General features: G+C 36.1%; 2 protein-coding genes and 1 long non-coding RNA gene across 5 annotated transcripts; 2 read left to right on the forward strand and 1 right to left on the reverse strand.

Annotated features, from left to right (window-relative positions):
- Positions 1-2582: 2582 nt before the first annotated feature.
- LOC126713615 (60S ribosomal protein L3-1) lies at positions 2583-5326 on the reverse strand. Of its 3 annotated transcripts, none has more exons than XM_050413413.1 (6): positions 5232-5326; positions 4927-5026; positions 4674-4784; positions 4024-4328; positions 3276-3685; positions 2583-3050 (listed from the first exon to the last, which is right to left on the reverse strand). In XM_050413413.1, the coding sequence occupies exons 2-6, from the start codon at positions 5009-5011 to the stop codon at positions 2792-2794; spliced, it is 1170 nt and encodes a 389-aa protein (XP_050269370.1). In that variant the 5' UTR covers positions 5012-5026; positions 5232-5326; the 3' UTR covers positions 2583-2791. The 3 variants fall into 3 exon arrangements, with proteins under 3 accessions (XP_050269370.1, XP_050269371.1, XP_050269372.1); XM_050413414.1 differs by having other exon boundaries at positions 4927-5034; positions 5231-5270; XM_050413415.1 differs by having other exon boundaries at positions 4927-5023; positions 5232-5250.
- A 4200-nt stretch (positions 5327-9526) lies between these two features.
- LOC126713616 (uncharacterized) lies at positions 9527-20469 on the forward strand. Its single transcript, XM_050413416.1, has 5 exons — positions 9527-9770; positions 14254-14342; positions 14698-14875; positions 19528-19598; positions 20185-20469. Exons 1-4 carry the CDS (start codon positions 9570-9572, stop codon positions 19591-19593), a joined length of 534 nt encoding a protein of 177 aa, XP_050269373.1. The 5' UTR covers positions 9527-9569; the 3' UTR covers positions 19594-19598; positions 20185-20469.
- A 507-nt stretch (positions 20470-20976) lies between these two features.
- On the forward strand, positions 20977-21603 carry LOC126706466 (uncharacterized). The gene is made up of 2 exons (XR_007648602.1): positions 20977-21252; positions 21375-21603. It is a non-coding gene; the product is annotated as an uncharacterized LOC126706466 (long non-coding RNA).
- Positions 21604-22875: the final 1272 nt, after the last annotated feature.

Here is a 22875-nt window from a genome sequence, read left to right on the forward strand (position 1 = left end):
AGACCCCAAGAAAGTTTCAAATTTTAGGCCTATAAGTCTTTGTAATGTGGTTTACAAACTTATTGCTAAAGTGTTGGTTAACCGTTTGAAACTAATTTTGCCCTATGTAGTATCTGATTCACAGAGTGCTTTTCTTTCGAGAAGGTTGATTACTGATAATGTGCTGGTTGCATTTGAGACCCTCCATTTCTTGAAGCGGAAGACCTAAGGAAAATATGGGTATATGGCTCTAAAGCTTGATATGTGCAAAACTTATGACAGAGTGGAGTGGGATTTCTTGGAAAGGGCAATGGTGCATTTGGGGTTTTCTGGTAGTTTTGTTGCCTCTATTACGTCTTGCATCAAGACTGTGTCATACTCTGTTTTGTTTAATATGGTGCCAGGTAGAATTATCAAGCCCAGTAGGGGGCTGAGGCAAGGCAATTTGCTCTCCATATTTATTTCTACTATGTGCCATGGGTCTACAAGGTTTGCTCCACAAAGCCGAATCTGATGGAACCATTAAGGGAGTGTCAATTTGTAGAAATGGGCCACGTGTTTCTCATCTATTCTTTGCTGACGACGATGTACTTTTCTGCTATGCTAAAGAATCTGAATGCCAGGTAATCCTTCATATTTTATCAGTTTATGAGAGAGGTTCGGCCGAAAAGATAAACAGAGATAAGACAAACATCTTCTCCAGCTCAAATACTCACTAGGATATCCAAGTCAGAATCCAACATCTGTTGGGTGTTCCAGCCATCAGGCAATATGAGAGATATCTAGCGTTACTTGCATTTGTGGGGAGAGCGAAGAGACAAGGGTTTGCCTACATCAAGGAGAGAATTTGGAAGAAGATCCAAGGTTGGAAGGAGAAACTTCTATCTCAAGCGGGTAGAGAGGTGCTCATTAAATCTGTAATCCAAGCCATTCCAACCTACTCTATGAGTTGTTTCAAACTTCCCAAGGGATTAATTTAGGAAATTGAGGTTATGATCCGCAAATTTTGGTGAGGCTGCAATGATGATAGCAAGAAAGTGCATTGGGTAAAATAGGAAAAACTTTGCCAAGCTAAAGAGTGTGGAGGCATGGGGTTTAAGGAGATTGAGAAGTTTAATGATGCACTATTGGCCAAGCAAGTTTGGCGCATGTTGAAAAATCCGGAATCACTTTGTCATAGAGTTTTTAAAGCTCGTTTTTTCCCGGATTGCTCCATTCTTGAAGCTAATTCCTCTGCTAATGGGTCGTATGCATGGAAGAGCATGTTAAGTGCAAGGGATGTGGTGCAGAAAGGCATGGTTTGGCGGATAGGTGATGGTAAAACAGTGAGTTTAAAGGAGGATAAGTGGCTTCCGGACCAAGTGTATCGTTCGGTTAGTTCCCCTCTCCCTTCTATTCCCCCTGATGCAAAGGTTAGTATTTTTATTGATGAGGTGAATGGAACATGGATGGAAGCTGAAATTAAACAAAATTTTCTGCCACATGAAGTAAAGAAAATCATGAGCATCCTTCTTAGCCCCAGACTACCTCAAGATAGCCCCATATGGTCCAAAAAGCCTTTGGGTATTTTCTCAACTCGAAGCGCTTACAAGCTGCTGGTTCATGAAGCTTCGGCCAGCAGCCTAGGTAGCTCAAATCCTCACCCCTAGAGACATCTTTGGAGAGGTGTTTGGATGCTACGAACCCCAAACAAGGTGAAACACTTTACTTGGCGAGCTTGCAATAACTTACTTCCAACAATGGACAACTTGCTTCATCGCCACATAACCTCCTCTGCTTGCTGCAACACTTGCCAGACCCAAACTGAAGATATCTTGCACGTTGTTTGGGGTTGCTCGGAGGTGGCAAATCTGTGGAGTACACTCAGTTGGGTGCAACACTCAATCCCTCACTCTCTGGGGGATTTTTCTAACCTTTTCTTAAGTTTTTTACAGGTCCGGGACGATTATAGGGGGGAGATCTTTGCTATCTCAGCTTGGCTGCTCTGGAATAGACGTAACTCCATTCATTTTCACCGCCTGATTCGACCATTGAACTAGGTCTTCTCTGAAGCGGCCAGAATATTGCAAGATTTCCTCGAGGCTCATGATGATGCACCAGCCATAGTTTGGAACCTAGTCCAACACAAATGGTCTACCCTAGCATAGCCACAGTACAAAGCCAACTTTGACGAAGCTATATTCAAAAGCATTGACTCAGTCGGTTTAGGCGTGATAATCCGAGGCACCAATGGCGCGGTTATAGGCGCTCTGTTAGCCCAAGTCCCACTACCCCAATCCGTGGCAATGGTTGAAGCTCTAGCTTGTAGGAGAGCAGTACAATTCACTGTTGAAATTGGACTACATGAAGTTGTTTTTGAAGGTGCTGCAGCAGTGGTCATCAACACTATCTCTCAGGGAACAGCCAACCAGTCCTTGTATGGTCACATAGTTGATGATATTTAGCCCAAGTTTCCCTTTTGTCTGTTTTGTTCCTCGGTTATGTAATAAAGTAGCAGATGCCTTGGCCAAACGTGCTAAAGTAGGGCCTGACTTACAAGTTTGGTTAGAGGAAAAAAAAAAAAAACTTGAAAAGAACGTGATAAATAAAAACCCAGGTAATACTAAAACCAAAATTCTGAAGCAGCATTAATTATTTGAAATCTAAGGTATCTCAATAAAACAAAACTTGGCAAAAGACTTCCAAATCCTCATGTCAAACAAAAGGAAAAAAATAACAATACCAGACGTTTGTTCTGAAGGGAAATTGCATACACATAAACAGATAGCCTAAATTAACCAGATGATAAAAAATCCCTGACAAGTTTGAATCATTAAGCCTTGACCCGTCCATAGAACTTCTGTTTCTCTTGAGTTGTCTGGAAACGGCCATGGCCAAACTTTGAGGAAGTGTCAATGAACTTGAGTTTGATCTCCTCAAGTGCAAGACGAGATGTTTGCTTGAGCAGAGACTGGCGAAGTGTAACAACCCTCTTCTTAGGTCCAACACAGCATCCCTTGATCATAATATAATCATCCTTCACTATACCATAATGAGGGAAGCCACCCATAGGAGTAATGTCTTTCTCAGTCCTGATTCATTACCCAACCCAATAAATGAGTCAACGATATCAAGTGTTACAAACAGCAGCCAGTAAGACATAATTCAAATTGACTCCTACAACTTAGATACCTCCAAATAGAAGATCAAATATCACCATTGGAAATTAAGGCCAAGAAGTTTTTGACAAAAAAACAGTGGCACCGATTTGTTGTTTTCTGATATTAAAAATTCGTTCACAGAAACAAGTAACTAACCTGTCAAATTCAGTTAAAGCAGTGTGTGACTCCACCCCAGTCTTGCCGAGCTTGTAGATCTTCTTGTTCATCTCAGTACGGTGGTGGTATCCATTCTGACCAGCCCTGGCAACTGTGAATGAGACTCTAGCTGGATGCCAGGCACCAATACATGCCACCTTCCTCAGACCCCTGTGTGTCTTGCGGGGAAGGCGGGTGACACCCCAACGTGTGACAACACCTTCATAACCTTTACCCTTTGTCACCCCAATGATGTCAATCATTTCATCCTTCTGGAAAACAGCATCCACAGGGATTTGCTTTTCAAAGAAGCCGTATGCATAGTCCACTTTTTGAGCAATAGTTCCACCGTTGACCTGGATTTCCATCAGGTGTGCTTTCTTCTGCTTCAATCCCTTCATTTTCCTAATCTGTGACAGATCATCCAGAAGCACTCATTTGTTAGTCTAGGACCATATGAAGGTCAATGAAACAACAAAACAAGCAATTAATGAAACAATGTCAAATGGAGAAATGTAATAAAATATTATCATACAGCAGATTGGGTTTCCATATATATGTTCTTTGCCAAGGTTCCTGAACTTCATATTTGGATTTTTTGTAGCATCTGATGGAAACCCAATATGTTTTCTAATGATATTGTATAGCATTTCTTGACATGGTTTCACTAATATATATGTAAAGTTCAAAGGCTTAAGATTTTATACACATGTACCAATTCGATAAACGAGAAGACAGAAGTTGGTACCTGAGTGTGCGCCAAAACCCGAATAACAGTTGCGTATTTTTTCATTTTCTCCAGCTGTGCTTGAATACTCTTCTTCCCTTCTTCAGATTCATATTGCTTTGAGTATTTTGTGAAGGCCTTCTTCTTAGACTTGCACCAATTCTTGTAGAACCTCCGCTTCAGCTCCTCGCTCAGATGCTGAGCCCACACAGTGTTCAGTGAGCGAAGGCCACGCGGAGTCTTCACATAGCCCACAACTCCAACAACCACCATTGGAGGAGTCTCAACAACGGTAACAGCTTCACAAGTCTCCTTCTTGTGAAGTTCTAAAAATAATTAACGCACAAGGATCAGATAAAAAGGCACAATAAAAACTGCATGTAGAAAAATAACCATATGGGAAATTCAAATATAAATGTTATAAATAAAAACACAAACAGAACAAAATATAGACAAGTGAAAATTCATCACAGTATCTATCCAAACACTCTGCAACATTTTAGAGTAACCATCAGTAGTAGTTAGGTAGATCTTCCACCATTTTTTTTTTAATGAATATATATAACCCCACTATTAAAAAATCAATCTACTATAAAAACAAACTGAGAAAGCTTCATTACATTATCATATAAAAAAAAAAGTGACAGGTTAAAAAATAAGAAATAACTCACTTGATCCGGGTTTTTCGACCTCCCTGACAATGTGAGTCATCCCAGCCTTGTAGCCCAAAAAGGCAGTAAGCCTGCAAGGCTTGCTTGGGTCATCCTTAGGAAAAGCCTTCACTGACCAACAAATAGAAAAAGCATAAATAAATAAATAGTAGAAAAAGAAAGCAATACTGCTACTAAATCAACAAAAAAAAAAGAAAAAAAAAATTGAAGAAGAAGAAGAAGAAGAAGGAATATGAAGAATTAGATTGAATACCCTTTCCCCTGTGACGAGCAGCTCGCTTCCTTGGAAGAAATCCAAGGGACCCATGTCTCGGGTGCTCAAACTTCCTGTGAGACATTCTCTCCTCCTCCTCCTCCTCCTAAACCCCCACAAACAGCAAAAACCCATTTCATCTTTTTTAGCCAGCTTGCTTTGAAAATAGTACTATGTTATGTTATTTATTAGTTGAAAAGCAACATTATAATAAGCTATAAACTCAAACATTATATTATTATATATGTTGTTACGTTTGGTTGCTTAGGAAATGGAAAAGAGCGAGAGAAAGAGAGAGAGATAACCTGAGCTTCCCGCTTGCGGCGACTGCACCCGGCTCCAGACTTTGGACTTAAACCCTACCTCTCGTCTTTATAGTACTATATGCCTTCTTTTTTTTTTTTTTTTTTTTTTTTTTTTTTTTTTTTTTTTTTTTTTTTTTTTTTTTAAAGGGGAATAGCTTAAACCCTTTTGTATCAAACAATGCAAAATATATATATATATATATAAAGTATCAATTTTACTTCAAAATCACTCATATCAATCAAGTTAAAAATGTGTAAATTTGTAAATTTGCAAAGCTGCTATTGTCTAAATTTACACTTCCATTTAATCAAAACCCTTTTCATTTAAAATTGTTGTCTCTTTGAACATTCTTATCAAATCCCTATTTTATATATATATATAGATATATATATATATATATATATATAATAAATAAAAAATCAAGAGAAGCCTCTTTTAAGAAAACTCTTTTCCCAAAGTTTAACCCTTATTTTAAAACAAACCTTTCCCCAAAAAAATATCATAAGGTTTTCCAAAGAAAACATTTATCTTTTCAAATGTGAATAAATTTTTTTTTTTTTTTTTACATAGAATTTCTTTTAAATCTTTCCTTCCAAATGACATTTGCTTAAAGAGGTTTGTTATGTATCCATGATACACTTCCATTGAATCATTAGACTCCCATCAAGCTAACATATCCCCCCCTCCCCTTTTCACTAATAACTTTTGGTTCATTGTGTTTATGTATGAGAATAAAAACTGGAAAATAAAATGGGCTTAAATGCATAAGGGGACATCTTTCCTCACATGGTAAATATATAGAAAGTATAATAATATTCACATGTTAATTATATATACATTTAAATTCTTGCAATTTTGTAATATAGTTTTCACATGATATACGTATATATTATTTACATGTTTTGTTTGTATATACTCCTTGCAATAAACATTCACATTATACTTTATACATAAATAAAATACTCACATGATATTTACATATATTGTTTGTACAAAACCTTTTCAAAATCAAAATGTCAAGTGTTTAATTTGTTTTCTAAAATATGAATGTTGAGATTAGTTTAAAATGAGGTACTATCCTTTGGGTATGTGGTGTGGGGTGCCTAATACCTTTCCCACTCATGACCGAGCTTCTGTATCCAAGAATCTTTGGTTTGAGACATTGGTTTACCTTAATTAATTAATGACCCTTGAATTGAGTTTTAGTTAATTAGGTAATTAAAACAAATTAGACAAATAGGAGACCAATCACACATAATACAAAACCAATAGTTGGTGGCGACTCTTTAGAACAATTAAGAAAAGAGACTCACTCACCCCAAAAACACATGCACACATGAACACATTGCCAAAGCACCAAATGTGGAAACTCAGGAAGAAATAGATTATAGAGGGATTCATTTAATTTTTTGGAGTGTCCACAGGGCTAAATTTGAAGTAATTTTAGCCCATTCCGATCAGTGATTCTTGCTCATTCCGGTCAAATTCCAATTTGCTCCTTTAAAAAAAAAAAAAAAAAACTAAAATTGTGTTGGTTTGATTTGATTCTTATTATTTTATTGATGATGAGTAAATATGAGTGTTGACTATGCATTATTTCACACCAAAACTTTGACCTCTTCTTTTGTACATAAAGCTTGACCCGAAGATATTTTCGTACAAAATAAACCCAACTTTTTTCCACGAAAGCTATCCCTAGGGTGTTTTCAACACCTAAACTTGCACCAAGTTCCTTTCTCACAAAAACTCTGATTTCATATTTAGTGTGAAAATCTTGACTCGTAGGTATTTCGCATCAAATAAGCCATACTTGTTTAAGCACGAAAGCTATTCCTAAGGGCTAAGGTGCTTTTGGTACCTAAACTTGCACCAAGCTTGTCCAACCTCTTATTTCATGCGAAAAGATTGACTTGGAGGTATTTTTGCATGAAATAAGTCTGACTTGTTTTGCGTGATAGCTATCCCGAATGTGTTTTTGGCACCTAAACTTGCACCATGCCCATTGTTTCACCAAAACTCTAACCTCTTGCATGAATATATTTTCTCACAAAATAAGCCAAGTATGTTTTTGCATGAAAGCAATCCCTAAGGTGTTTCCATCACCTAAATTGGGGAGTAATTAAGTGCTAAAAAGGTAGGGAGAAAAAAGATGAGAATGACAAATGAGGTAAAAAGAAATCAACTAAGAGGGTTAAGGATAGGACAAGGGTGAAGATTGATAATTGATGATATCTTATAATTGCAAGAAGTGAGGTAGGTGTGTAAAGTGAAGCCAAAAAGATGAATCCTACTAAAGGGGAGGAGCAAAAACTATAAGGAAGACAAAGCTAACCTTAACAAGAGGGGATGGCTATAATTTGAGCACAACTGATAAACTACTCCACATAACAATGAGGGTGGTATTTATTATACACATCTTATTACACATACCCTTTTTATGGCTGTGTAACAAGATTTACACAAGTAATTAGAGCATTCACATCAGTGCTTCCAAAATAGAAAAAGTATTGAAATTTACACAATTTTGTCCTAAAACTACCCACATCAATGGGTGTATAAATATGTTAATATACACATTTGCTACAATAATCGTGCATATTTACATAGTCATTGTAGTTGTTTATAACATTAGGTTTTATTTTATTTTCTCTCACCACTGTTCTTGATAGAGACTCTCACTTCCCAACCTCCACAACAACCCATAAAAAAAAGAAAAACACCAACCTAGCACCACACAACCACCATCACCACCACCACCGTAACCCCAACTTTACCATAACCCATTTCATAGCAACCCACCAAAAGAAGAAGAAGGAAACCACCCAACTACCAACACCACCGTAACCATTTCAAAGTAGGCCACCAAAAGAAGAAGAAGAATAAGAAGAAGGAGAGTACCACCCAATCACCCCCGAAAAATCCATCTTAAACCAAAATCAAATCAAAACCAAACCAAACTCAACGAAAAATCCGTATGAAAACTCAAAGGAAAAATCTCCAGATTTGTCATCGCTACTGCTTGATCTGCCGCTGTTGCCTTCGTGTGTGAGTGTTTGGGTTTGGGAATGATAGAAGTAGAGAGTTGAGGGGGGAGAGATAGAGGTGGAGTTGAGAGAGAGACCATGAGATAAGATGATATATTAATAAAAGTGAGAGATATATTAATAAAGAATAAAAATTATTATTTAAATAAATTGGAGTGATACTAGATAAACTGATATGCGTGTTTTTAAAAAGTAAGGATGTAAAATAGAAAAAGTAGGTTCTCATACTAAAATAGATAGAAAATTTTAGATGGACTGATGCGAACACTATTATAGATATAACCTAACTTATTCACATTTTTTTATTTGGGGTAAATGACCTTATTCACCAAATTATACCACATGGCTTTAGGGAAAAAAAACCCTCAACATTAGATTAGACAGAGACAAGGAAAGTAGTTAAGTGGCAAGGGAAAAAATTGCAAACTAACACCAATCCCCAAACAATTTCATTAGTTAGCATTGTTTCCAAACTGTTTAAGAAACTAACATCTTGAGTGTGTAAGAATCGATTTTGGTGTGCTAAATCGAGTATAAATGACTCGATTTCAAGTGGACTCGAGTCTTATAGACTCGAAATCTCTAAAGCTCAGATATCAAGCCCCAACCCAAAAATCAAGTAGAGAGAAATCGGAGACAAACCCATAAACAAAATCAAACCCAACCCACAAATCAAGCTACAGTGGGTTTGGGTTGGATTTGGAGTTTTTTTTTTTTTTTTTTGATTTTTTTGATCGTGGGGTTCTTTGTTCTTCTTCGGTCCGTCAAATTCTTCTTCTTCTTCACTTAGTCAGATTCTTCTAGGTATTTTTATTTATTTATTTTTTTGATCATGAGGTTCCTCTTCTTCGGTCAGATCCTCCATCCCGTCAGATTCTTCATCTTCTTATTCTTCTTCTTCACTTTGTCAAATTCTTCTTTTTGCAACATTGAACTCGAGCTCTATAGGCTCGATTTTAAGGTCGTTAAAAACTTGAAATTGAGTTCATTATACTCGATTTAGCACACCAAAATTAACTCTTACACACTCAAGTTAGTTTCCTAAATCGTTTGAAAACGATATTAACTAATAAAATTATTTAAAAATTGGTGTTAGTTTACAAATTTTTTTTCCTATGGCAAGTGGGCAAAATCAAGATGGATTGGGTTGGACCGTTGGTTAGTAAAACATACTACTTCAGCCGCACGCTAAAAAAAAAAAAAAAAAAAGAAGATAAAAAGATATATATATATATATATATATATTTATCTTTCCTGTCCAAAGTCCAAACAGAGGAGAGTAGAGAGAAGGCAATGGCGGTCTCCGTTTGGGCATCATCATCATCTACGATTCCTTCTTCAAAATATAATAATTTGTTTGCAGCAGCAGCTTCATCTTCTTCTTCTTTTTCGAATTCGTCTTCTCTGAAATTTCCTTTACAGCGACTTCCAATCAGTTGGGTCTGCTCTCCCTCTCCCTCTCCCTCTCCCTCACGCCCTCGACTCCTTCCTCTGGTAACCCTTCTTCTCATGCTTCTTTAATCTTATTTGTTTCGTTTCTATGATTTCTTTTCTTAGATTTCAACATATGTCAGTGCTTCTTTTACCAATAATAATCTTGAATGCTCTTTTTCCCAAATGCTTTCCCATTTTTATTTATATTTATTTATTTATTTTAATTATAGGCAGCTCCAGTTATAAATCACACAGGCTACGGTTTGTGATCATTTTGTTGTTGTTGTAAATAGTGTAAGCTCAAATTACCAAGATTGAATGTTATGGCTTGAGAGAAAGTTGTCTAAATAGATAATATTATAAGGACAACCCACTCTTGGTAATAGTATAGAGTATAGACCTCTCTGCCATAACCGTGTATTAGTCTTAGTGGGGATGGATCAAACCTAGGATTTTTGGGTTTACGGCACCAAATTGTCCTATCCACATCCACACATCTGATGTGATTAGCCAAGCCATACTGTTCCTGTTCCTTGGTGTTATTATCTGCCTTTCTTTCTTTAGCCACAAAGATAATCAATTTTTGTCCTTAAGAAATTTCTTCCTACAGCTAGCCTTTCCCCTTTTTCAAAACTCCCCACACCCCCCAAATTCCCGCTTATTCCACCTTTTCAAATCTTTTTTAAAAAAAAAAAAAAAATTTAAAAGAGCTTTCAATTTCCTAACTAAAACAAACTAAGAAGAGAGCTCCACCATGGGTATGAACCACATCAATTTTTTTAATGCCCCGATTCCTTGAAGAGCTGAAATAACTATTCGTGGTACTGCCAAACTCTACTAATTTCTTCCTTCTATTTCAGTTGCACAAAATAGAGCCCTGGATTGCTTTTAGGAACCATCAATTGAACGGCCCAATAATTCACATTTATCCAAGGGTTTGTGGTTGAAAGCTGTTTCTATTGTGATGTAGTGTAGATCTAATATTAACCAACCAAAAGATGCCACATTTGAAGCAAATTGTTGTTTTCAAATGATTTAAGAAGAAATTCTAATAACAAAACAAGATAATTGCAAAGAAAAAGTAATAGAACTGAAATTGGAACAAAGGTTGAAAAAGCCCAAGAAATATTTAGATTTGGAATTTTATATAATAGATAATAAAAGGCAACTTATGATAACTCAAAAGAGGCTATTTATAATGGCTTTTTGAAACCTTAGAATCCTAGCCCTTCATCTTACATAGAACAATTAAATCCTGACTATCCTTTTAGAATAATGATTAAGTGGTTTAAATTCACTATTTCTTAATAGGTTAAACTTTTGCGACAATTGATAATTTATCATTGTATCAGAGTAGTGCTTGAGTTTGAATCTTGTCTCTGGTCTACCTCCCATTTAAAAAGTTATGAATCTCATGTGTTTGGCCCCACTTATTAAGGGGGAGTTTGGACCCACACATGAGGGGTGGTGTTAGAATAATGGTTAAGTGATTAAATTCATTCTTTTCCTAACAACTTAGGTTTTTGGGATAATTGATTAAATTCATCAGAAGTTACAAGCTAGGCATACAATCTTTTAAAATGCTAAAAACATGATAATAGATAAAACATAACATAGAGAAATAAAGTACTATAGCAACGGGCTAAACAAAACAACCTAATGGGTCTTCTTAGTTTTAGTCTTAGATGCTCTTGCATTATATTGCATTGGAAAAGGATGCTTCTGTACATTCTTATGTGGGGAAAATGTAATGTAGTCTAATGCATGTATAGTGAATGATGACGTGGCATGGGGATGACAGGCAGCATATGCCATGTGAGAATATGGAGTGACATGGCATGGCCGAGTGTCACTAGGAGTCCAATTGGCCCAATGTTTTGTGATGTAGTGTTAATTGCAAAATTTCAAATTTTGGAGGGAAAGTTGGTTACATGGCACATCATGTGCTAGATTTTAGGAGCTTGTTAAAAGTCATGCTTTAAAAAATTCCAGCATGCCATTCTTGTTGATGATAAAATTCAGATTACTTTTTGAGTTAAAGATTGAGGTGATTTTTCCTCTCTCTCTCTCTAGAAATTGCATGGGAATTTATTTCCTTGTATCACAATGGATGAAGGGGGCAATCGTTCATAGAACATCAGGTTTGTAGAGTCAATTGAGGTGAAGGATTGTTTGAGGTGGAGGATTAGTAGTTAGTTCTTTTTATGAGGCGCTAAGAGGATATAATGGTTAAAAATTTCCCCTGGAAGAGTTTTTGGAAATGTAAGGTGCCCAAGAAAGTTGCTTTCTTTGTGGAAAATAGCTTCAGGCTTGTACCCCATGCGTATTGGTGGGTTAGGGATAAGGAAGATTAGCACCTTTAACAAAGCCTTATTAGGGAAATGGTTGTGGAGTTTGGGAATGAGGAGTCACAGCTTTGGAGGCAGTTGGTAGCAAGAAAATATGGGAAGGAGTGAGGGGGATGGCATTCAAAATTGGGGAGGAGTATTTAGAAGGTTTGGGAAGTTTTTAGTCACTATACCCGGTTCAAGGTTGGGGTGGGGAATTAGGTGAAGTTTTGGCATGATTGTTGTTGCGGTGATCAACCTTTGAAAGAGGCTTACCTGTTTTTATATGATATTGTTATTGATAAGGAGGCTTTGGTTGAATCTTATTTGGTTAGGCAAGGGGTGGGGGAGAGGAGGATATGGGATGTTAGCTTCTTTTGTGATATTAGCGATTGGGAATTGGAGATAGTGGTGGAATTTCTTCTTATTTTGGAGTCTAATTCTCCTGTTAGTGAGGATGGGGATCTTATGTGGTGGGTGCCAAAGAAGAAAGGGGTATTTGATATTTGCTCGTTTTAAAATGCACTAAGAGGTTCATCTTCAGTCATTTTTCCTTGGAAAGGTAACTGGGAGGCCAAGGTACCTAGACAGGTTTCTTTCTTTGTTTGGACTGTAGTTTGGGGGAGGATTCTCACTAGTGATAATTTGAGGAGGAGAGGTTTCACTATTGTAGATTGGCATAGTATGTGTAGGGGTAGCGAAGAATTTGTGGATCATTTATTGTCATTGTGAGAAGGCATATCAGTTGCGGTGTTTTGTCCTAAAACCTTTGGGATCGCTTGGGTTTTCCCTAGAAAAGGTAATTGATCTTCTTTTTGGTTGGCAGAATTGGTGGGGGAAACACTCATCCGGAATTTGGAATTTGATTTTGTTTTGTTTGATGTGGTGTATTTGGAGGGAGCTTAACAGTCGCATTTTGAAGATGTGGAGATTTCAGTTAATCAGCTACTTGCTTGCTTTGTTGGCACCTTATTTAATTGGTTTCGGGTTTGGGGACTCACATCTAGTGATTCTCTCTTGTTGTTTGTAGACTCGCTTATTTCTTGTATATAATTTCTGCTTCTTTTGTATCTTTTGGCTGCTTTATATTTTTTTGTAAAAAGTGGTCCATTTTTAATAATACTTTTTCTTACTTATCAAAAAAATAAATTAAAATAGCTTTAGGCAAAAAAATTATTTACCATTGAGAATATTATTAAATGAGATATAATCTTGGTGGATTTGTGTTGTATATGTAAAAGTAATTGTGAAAACGTTGACCATTTGTTAATTCATTGTTTCTGAGGTCACTGTTTGAGTGGTTGCGGACCCATGGCATCATGGATGCATGATATAGTGTAGATTTCATTGATTATCTTTCTTTTCGATGTAATTATTGAGTAATGTAGTTTTTAGGCTAACTTCTTGTAAGCATCCTATGTTCATCCATTTGGCATGCCCTCAAATATGCTATAAGTGAAGGTTCTTTTGAGGATGCTGCCCTTCTGGTCTATCCATTCTTCATCTTCTTTTTTATCTTTATAAATTTTTCTATTTTTGAAAATTGTAAGAATTCAGTCTTTTTGTTTTCTCTTTCAAAGAAATATATATATATATATATATATATGAGATGGTTTCAAGTTACACTTGGTGTAACTTCACAAGAGTTACCCCTATTTTAGACAATTGATTTCAACTAAATCTAACGGTTAAAAATAGGCTAGTGACCATGTCGTCATGTGCTTTATTTCCAAAATTGTCACTTATCTTGAAATTACTGACCTTCTCTTTCTTTAATAACTCTCTGTTACCACATACAAAGTAGGTTTTTATTTCTTTGATAATCACAAACACGAATTACACTTTATCTCCCTTAAGTCTCCATTTCCTGGTCATGGTAGAGCTGACCGCCTCCTCAATTCTCTCCACTACCCTTGCCACAAGCTAGGCCGCATAGGCCATAAACCCAGTTGGGTCCAGCATAAATGAACCCTTTGGCCTGAAATTTTTGAAGCCATGACCCACAACATCAGCTCCATGGTAGAGGTGGCCATGGCCTTGGAAGCGGTGGTGGCCTTGAAGGCCACTGCTGGAAAGCATGCAGTCTTATAAAAGTCTCTTTTTGTATGTTCAATTTTTTTTTGATAGATAATGAAAAACTTTTATTAATAAACAAGTTTTTTAATACTTGTGTGCCATAAAGTAAATAGTTTTTGTCCCACAAATTTTTCTTGTAGGTCAAAGCCAAGAAGCAAACATTTTCCTCCTTTGATGAATTGCTGACTAATTCTGACAAACCTGTATTGGTTGACTTCTATGCAACCTGGTATGTTCTTCCCAACTTATCTGTACTTTTATTTTCTTATTGTTTTCATATTTTGCCTAAGAAGGATCAGAGGCTGAGTTGAGGTCTGAATCTATTCTATCACATGAAATGATAATGTGCAAATCACTTCTTTGGAAAGCTGTATAAGCTTTTGCATTCTAAAGTTTGCAAAACTGCGTTTGTCTGTGAGTAGAACTTTATTTGTAATGGAGGTGGTAAAATTTCACCCAATAGGCTATTGATTATGGTGAGATAGTTCAGGAATTGCTTATTCTGAGTGACCTCTAGGTTTGAAAATATTGAGCAGGACAATATAAATTTAAAACTGAAAAATTAATGACTCTCTGGTTTCCAGGTGTGGTCCTTGTCAATTCATGGCTCCCATCCTCAATGAAGTCGGTACTCAGCTGAAAGATACGATCCAGGTGGTGAAGATCGACACTGAGAAGTACCCTAGCATTGCTAATAAATACAAAATAGAAGCATTGCCTACATTCATCATATTTAAGGATGGAGAACCGTATGATCGCTTTGTGAGTTGAATTTGCATCTCTCTTGCTCTCATGTGGAAGTACTTTGTATATCTCGAGGTTATCAGTGCTTTAACTTGTGAAAATGCATAGAAGTCTTGTCTTAGTGTCCAATTGGGATTACTATAGGAAGTAGATTTTTAGTTATAGAACTTTAGCGATTAAGAGCTTCAATTGAAAAACTGTTAGCATTTGGCTAACTACAATCATAAAGTGATTCAAATCTGTCACACCCAGTTGGTAACCAAACTGATAAAACTTTTTTTAGCTAAAATTCAATTTAGTCACTTCACTTTTACTTCAATTGTCAAATTTTTTTTTTTTTTTTTTTGATAAGTACTTCAATTGTCAAATTAGTTCAATAGATTTAGTTTTTGTCAATTTAGTCTCTCATTTTGTCAAGGAAGTCAATGTCGTCCTTCCGTTAAAATCCGGTTGATTAGTACCATGAATGGTGCCTTTTTAAACTGATTTTTCACTTGAAGTTGCAAAACAAACATTTTTTTTCCTAAAACAAGGAACCTGGCTTTCTCCCAAATCGCAACAAAACATATGATTTGGGACCCAAAAATAATCAGAAACCCACAACTGAAAAACATATGAGTACCAGCGTCAACATTCACTGTATGGCTATCTCAAATAGAAGAAACAACACTATTGGCCATCTAAAAATTGATGGGGTGTTGACATCAAATCAGGAAGTTATTGAAGATGGGATTCTTCTGTTTTATAAAAATTTATACACTGAAGATAAGACCCATCTCCCCCATCCGGACGTGCTGAATTTTTCCAAGATTACTAGGGATAAGGCTGGCTGGTTGGAACAGTTGTTTGACGAAGGAGAGATTTTTGGGATGTTAAAGGATTTTAATGGCGACAAAGCTCCTGGACCCAATGGTTTTTCCATGGCCTTCTTTCAAATTTGCTGGAACATTATTAAAGCATATCTTCTGGAAGTCTTTCAGTACTTTTTCGATAATGCTTAGTTTGAGAAAAGTTTGAATGCCACTTTTATTTCTTTGATTCCTAAAAAATTAGATGCAGTGGAATTGAGAGATTTTTAGCCTATTAGATTGATTGGGGGTGTACAGGTTGAAATGGTGTTGGGGACATTATTTTTGAAGCTCAAAATGCCTTTTTTTAGGAAAAGTAGATTTTAGACTCTGTTCTTATTGCTAACGAATGCTTGGATAGTAGACTAAAATCAGGAGTTCCTAGGGTTTTTTGTAAGTTGGATGTGGAGAAAGCATATAATCATGTGAATTGGGGCTTTCTTATTTACATGTTAGAGCGTTGTGGCTTTCCAAATAAATGGAAAAGATGGGTTATGTTTTTCATCTTGATAGTCAAATTCTCTATCCTAATCAATGGAGCTCCTTGTGGGTTCTTCGAGAGCTCTAGGGGCATAAGACAAGGTGATCCTTTATCTCCATTGTTTTTTGTCATTGTCATGGATGCTTTTAGTAAAATGTTGGATAAGGCAGTGAGTATAGTGGAGTTGGTTGATGTGTTAGGGTGCAAGCAAGGTTCACTCTTGATGAAATATTTAGGCCTTCCTTTGGGTGCTAAATCCAAAGAGGAGTCAATTTGGAATCCAATTATTGAGATGGTGGAAAGGAGATTAGCAAGATGGAAATGGTTGTATCTCTCTCTAGGGGGACAAGTTACTTTAGTAAAGAGTATGTTATCTAATCCGCCATCCTATTCGTCTCTCTTTTTCCTATTCTAGTGGATGTTGCAAACTGCATTGAACAACTTCAACGGAATCTTCTTTGATGTGGTTTGGGGGATGAATCAAAAATTCACTTGGTGAAATGGACTACGGTTTGTGTTCCTCTTTAGTCTGGGAGTTGGGCTATTAGAAATTTAAGACGTTTTAATGAAGCTTTGTTGGGAAAATTTCTATGGAGATTTAGTAATGAGTGAGAGGCATTGTGGAGGAGAGTGATAAGGATTAAATATGGTTGTAGCGGGCGAGATTAGTGTTCTATTCCTGTCACCGCTCCTTATGGAGTGAGTTTGTGGAAGTCCATTAGTCGTGGCTGGCCTACATTCTCTCAATACGTTCAGTTTGAGGTGGGGTTGGGTCTATGGTAAAATTTTGAAAGTATGTTTGGTGTGGGGACACCCTTTTGAAAATGTGTTTTCAGAATCATTTTCTATAAATAGAAATGAGGAGGCTTATGTGGCTGATCTTATGAAGTTCTCCAATGGAGTTCTACATTGGGATTTGAGTTTCATTAGAGCTATTCAAGATTGGGAATTGGATTCTTTATCCAATTTCATGGAAAGTATTTATGGAGTCTCGTTGAGGGGAGTTGGGAAGGATAAAATTTGCTGGATGCCTGCTAAGAAAATGAGTTTTGAAGTTGGTTTGTATTACCGGGTTTTGACCAAAAGTAGTGATCAATCCTTCCCTTGGAAGTCTATCTGGAAGCCTAAGGATCTGTCTAGAGTTGCTTTTTTGTTTGGACTGCAGGTTTGGGCAAGATTTTGACAATTGATAATTTATAGAAGCGGAGAATTTGGATTTTAGGTTGATGTTTAATGTGTAAAAGTAATGGGGAATCTGTAAATCACCTCCATATCCATTGTTCTATTACTACGGAATTGTGGTTTATGGTGTTCACCTTGTATGGTATTCATTGGGTAATGTTGAAGACAATGGTTGAAATTTTAGCCAGTTGGAAGGGAAGTTTGGGTGACATCGTAATGGAGTTATTTGGAAGGTTGTTCCTCATTGTTTGATGTGGTGCATTTGGTGGGAAAGAAATAACCAGAGCTTTGAGGATTTTGAAAGGACAATGTTTGACCTAAAACCTTTCTTCTTCAAAACTTTATTGGATTGGTTTTCTGCAGTAGGCAGTCATTCAATTTTTTTCTGTTCATTCTTTGATGGATGCTCGTAATTTGTGTGTTTGATTGTTCTTGTCCCTAGTGCATACTTCCTGTATACTTGGGTGACACTTTTTTTTGATAGTTTAGTAATATTTTCATTACTTATCAAAAAAAAAATTCTTCTACGTTTTTTTTCTTCCTGAAATCTGCTTTGATGTTTGATGGGAGTTTGGTATTGAAGTTGGGTACGGTTGACCTTTTGACTTGGGTTGGGTATGGTTAGATTTTTAAAGTTCCGTATCGTTGATTCTTCCAGCAACTGGTCTGTTTTCTTAAATATTTCTAATTTTCCATTATCTGCAGCTCTGTTCTTTGATGTTATTCCAGGATTTTGTTTTCTTCATTTTCTCTGTCAAAGTTACAGAAACTAATCCATGGCATCAACTCTATTAAAGTGACACTGGTGGATTTAATTCTATAATATCAAAACAAACTCGACTTTTCCTTGAAAAATACTAGTTAAATTAGATCTTCTTACACCTTGTTTTCTATCAATATTCTTGAATCTTGTATAGTTGCTCCTTTCTCCCATCTCTCTGTGAGTACATACCACATGGTCTCTTCTGTGCTGCGAGCTTGTAACCAATAACAGTAACCAATTTCCTGGCTTTTGTTGCAAAAATCTGCTCATACAGTAGGTACTTTTTTTTGGGGGGGTTCATCCTTTAAATGTCTAGACCATTGTGGTTCAAGAGTGTTAGCTTTTATGAAGTACTGTAATAATTCCCAAGATGCTCTCAAATATTTTCATAATCCATGGTTGAGACCTGCGACTGTGACACTGGCCAAGGAGAAAACGGCAGCCGGGGAAAGTGGAAGCAGACATGGGCAATGGCCATGTTGAGGGAGGAGGATGGCAAATGTCAGTAGTCATGTGTTTTTGGTCGTGGGTTTCTGATTAGTTTTTGGTCCCAAAATTTGGGAGAAAGCCAGGTTTTTGTTTTAGGGGAAAATGTTAATTTTGTGATTTTTTTAATGTGAAAAATTAGCTTAAAACAGAGCCTTTGGATTTTAACAAAAGGAATTGATGCTTTTTGACAAAGTGAGGGATTAAATTGACAAAAATTTAACCTCAGGGACTAATTTGACGGCTGGAGTAAAAGTGAAGAGACTAAATTGAATTTTTGCCAAAGTTTTTTATGTGAGAAATGACAAAAGCTTTAAAACTTGAGCTTTTTCAAAGCCAGCCTTAAAGCTCTTAAATTTTTTTGTCAAATGGCCTAAAAAACCACATAGAGAGCCCTATTTGCCTTAAAGCTTTTCGTAGACCTGCCTAACACAATGCCATACATGCCCTTATAGTTGTACAGCCCTACATATTAGACATTGCTGAAATTGTATGACTTCTTGGTTACGTCAATGTGATTGTTCTAATTCCTTTCATTCTTGAAGCTGTGAAATGTACACTAAACCTTTTTTCTTTTTTGGGAGAGAGTTTAATATTTTTTTTATTTGGTAACCTCAGCTTTCATTTTAAAAAAAAAAATTATGGAAAAGAAAGACATACTTTGTAATTTCTTTTAATAGTATGGTCTGGACAAATGAAGGTCTGTCGCTTAGGATTGATTTCTTTCCTTTATGCAGGATGTAAAGTTACTGAGAATATTGGGTTACTAGTCCCATGTTCAATTTAAGCCACTGATAAAATAATTAGCACCATATAACTTTGATACTGATCTCTCTCTCTCATGGCCTACTAGTGAAATCTATATTGTTGATTTTGAACTTCTAAAAAGTATTGGTTTAATTATTTTCAGGAGGGCGCTTTAAGTGCAGATCAACTCATCCAACGGATTGAGAACTCTCTAAAAGTTAAGCAATAGTTAAGGTAAAACCTTTTATTTTTCCTCTTTTATCAAGCTTCTATTATATTAAGCTTAGTGTCCGTTAGGGAACAACTTATTTAGCTGAAACTGAAAACTTTTTGTAAAAAATACTGTAGATAATGGTAAAAGTTAGTTGATAGTACAGTGAGACCTATGAATAGTACCAAAAAGTGCAGTAGAACTTGTGAATAGTAGCAAAAATAAGGTGAAATTCTAAATAAGCTGAAATTTTTAGCTTGTGCCAAATGGACACTTAGAGTGACACTTTTTTTTTTTGGACATAAATACATTGTTAGTCCCCTACAATGTTCCTACTAAGTGCTATTGGTTTCTAAAGTTAAAAAAATGAGCGCTATTGATCTCTCCATCAACTTCCATTAGTTTCTTCGTTTATGTGTCTAACGAAGCAAAATAGTATTAGTACCCATTTTTGAAAGTTCAAAGACTAATAGTACTTATTTTTGAAACTTTAGGGACCAGTAACAGCTTCACTTCACTTATGTTGTTTTTGTCTTTGGGCTTTTCTAATTTGTGCTCTTTCTTCTTTTTCATTCCCACTCTCTTCTTTTTTATTCCATTTTTGTTCAGTCAGCAACAAATTGAAGCTCTTAGATTGGAGTACTGGATTTGATGAAGAAATGCACGCAAGATTACTCTGGCCTTCTTTTAGCACTTCCTTCCCAATTTTTTTGTAAGTGGTATGTAATGAAAAATATGATGAGTTTTGACCATGATACTCTGGATCATATTAATTAAGCCAAGTCAAACACACTTTGATGACAAATTATTATTTTTTTGGAACTTAAGGGATCTGACCAGAATTTGAAACTTAAATAGAACTTTGATGAGAAAAATCTAATAGTCTATTTTGGATGACCCGGAAAATTTACATATTAACCTAGTGTGATCAATGATCACTGGTGGCTTTGATAATTTCGGCTAGTTGTAGTTTTGGCGCTTGTTATTTAATGAGTACTCCCCCAAACATAGTTTACTAGTTGGGCTGTCTGAAAGCTTCTTTTAGCATTGGTGCAAGATCTATTTACCATTTAGGCAAAAATGCAATTTACATCAGTTAACTTTGTCTAATTCTTATTTTAGTCTTTAAGTTTGAATTTGTCATTTTAGACTACTAACTTGGCTAATCCACTTAAATCAATCAGTTTTTCCATCCATTTCCATTAGGGATGCTCCGTTAAGTCAATTAAGGATGCTGTATTGGTGTCTTTAGAATTAAAATGATTTTTTATCCCACCTATATATATCTATATATATATATATATATATATATATATTTTTTTTTTTTTCTTTTAATCAAATTTGAATTGTAAACGTTTTTTTTGTTTTTAAATTTAAATTTTATATTGGGTTTTGGGCAATCAATATTGATGTTGATACTTTGGCAAAACTGTTGGCAGTATGTAGTTCTATTTTTTGTATTTTGTTTTGGGAAAACTATTTATCGGATCAGGGGAACAGGAGATGGACCTTTGTGTGATACAGGAAGGTAGCAATGTTAATAATGGGCCCTTTTCTTTGACAGGAGAGGAGACACCAAAAGATGTGAGAACTTCAACAGTGGTTTACGGAACACATAGAGAGAGAGAGAGAGGGAGGGTTAATGGAGTGGGAGGAAGACTCTGATTCTTAGCTTAGGTTGGTAGGTTTCGTTAGCAATTAAATGAGACGGTGATGAGTGGGATTTTTAATTGAGGAGATGATTTTTTATTGGACCAACTACATCTCATTGCAACAATTTGTACCTTGATACGTTACAGGTGGTGTATGTGGTCCCGAATTGGAGCAGCGTCCAAGGATGATGGATACATGATTTCCAATTAGCTTCTTAGAGCAACCACATCAGCTCGTTTAAATTTTCTGTCTATTTTACATGAAAAAACTTATTATTTTTATTTTACACATCCACTTTTACAAAACATCCATATCAGTTCATCTATTCTACAAGATATTTTAATAAAATATTCATTTTTCTCAATTTTTTGATTATTTCTCTCAACTACCTCTTTTCATACGCACTCTCTCTCTCTACCCATTTTTCTGATTTGTTGCTCTCTCTCTATACCCATCTCTCTCTCTATCTCCATCTCTATACCGGTCAGATCTCCATAGACAGCTTCACTCCTCAAACAAGACCCAATCTCCCAACAAGACCTATCTCTATACCCGGTCAGTTCTCCAGCAAGCACCGATCTCCAAGCATCGATCTACAAGCAAGCACCGATCTCCAGCAAGACCCACTCCCTCTCGGTCAAGCACCGATCAAGCAACTGTAGCGCAAGCACCGATCAAACAAGACCCACAAGCACCGATCTATCTCTCTGTTGGTTTGTCTGTGTGGGTTTGTTTGTGTGTGGGTGTGTTTGTGTGTTGATTTGTCTGTGTGGATGTGTTTGTGTATGGGTGTGATTGTGTGCATCTGAGGAAAAAAAGATGAGGAGCTGAGATCGTTGTGCACGGAGAAGAGAGAGAAAAATTGGTGCGAACTGAAATTAATAAAATAATAAATACACATACTATAGTAACCGTGTAAATATACACGGTTACTGTAGCTCAGGGAAATATATACACAATTTTACACAAGTTTAGAAGCACAGATGTGGAGCATTTTTGAGGCAAAATGTGTAAAAGTGGCGTCTTTTTCTATTTTACACAAGTTTAGAAGTACTGATGTGAATGCTCTTAGAAAAAAAGACTAATTACTTTAACAAGGAAAAAAAAAAAAACCATGTGAGGAATTTTATTTAGTAAGAAAAAAGAAAAGAAAAGAAAAGAGGAGTGAATTACTCAACTCAAAGAATTAATAAGACAAATAGGTAGAAGAATTAAAATTTTAAGCTATTAAGTAAAAAAAGTAATGATTTAAACTCAGTTGCAATCACTAATCTATATATATATATATATAAAACCGAAACCTTTAAAACTCTTACAACTTTTCACATTAGCACGATATTAAAAAAAAAATAATAATAATAAATAAAACTTTTCTAAAACCCGAAGGTCCCGAACTCGATAAATGCTAACACTTTGCCTTCTTTTTCTCCAAAATGCATGCTCTGACTTCTCTCCTTCTACCAGCTCCCCCAACCTAATGCTCCTCCTTTACGCTCCTCCTCCACCAGCTCCCCCAATGCTTAGACCCACTGTAAACCAATAAAGATCTTCCTTAGACTCACGGCAAAGCATCTAAAGACACCATACCCACCATACCCATAGATTCCTCAATCAAAACCCACCATACCCACAAACCAATAGAGATCT

Source organism: Quercus robur, chromosome 2, assembly GCF_932294415.1.
Source record: "Quercus robur chromosome 2, dhQueRobu3.1, whole genome shotgun sequence".
In the NCBI taxonomy this organism is placed as follows: Eukaryota; Viridiplantae; Streptophyta; class Magnoliopsida; order Fagales; family Fagaceae; genus Quercus; species Quercus robur.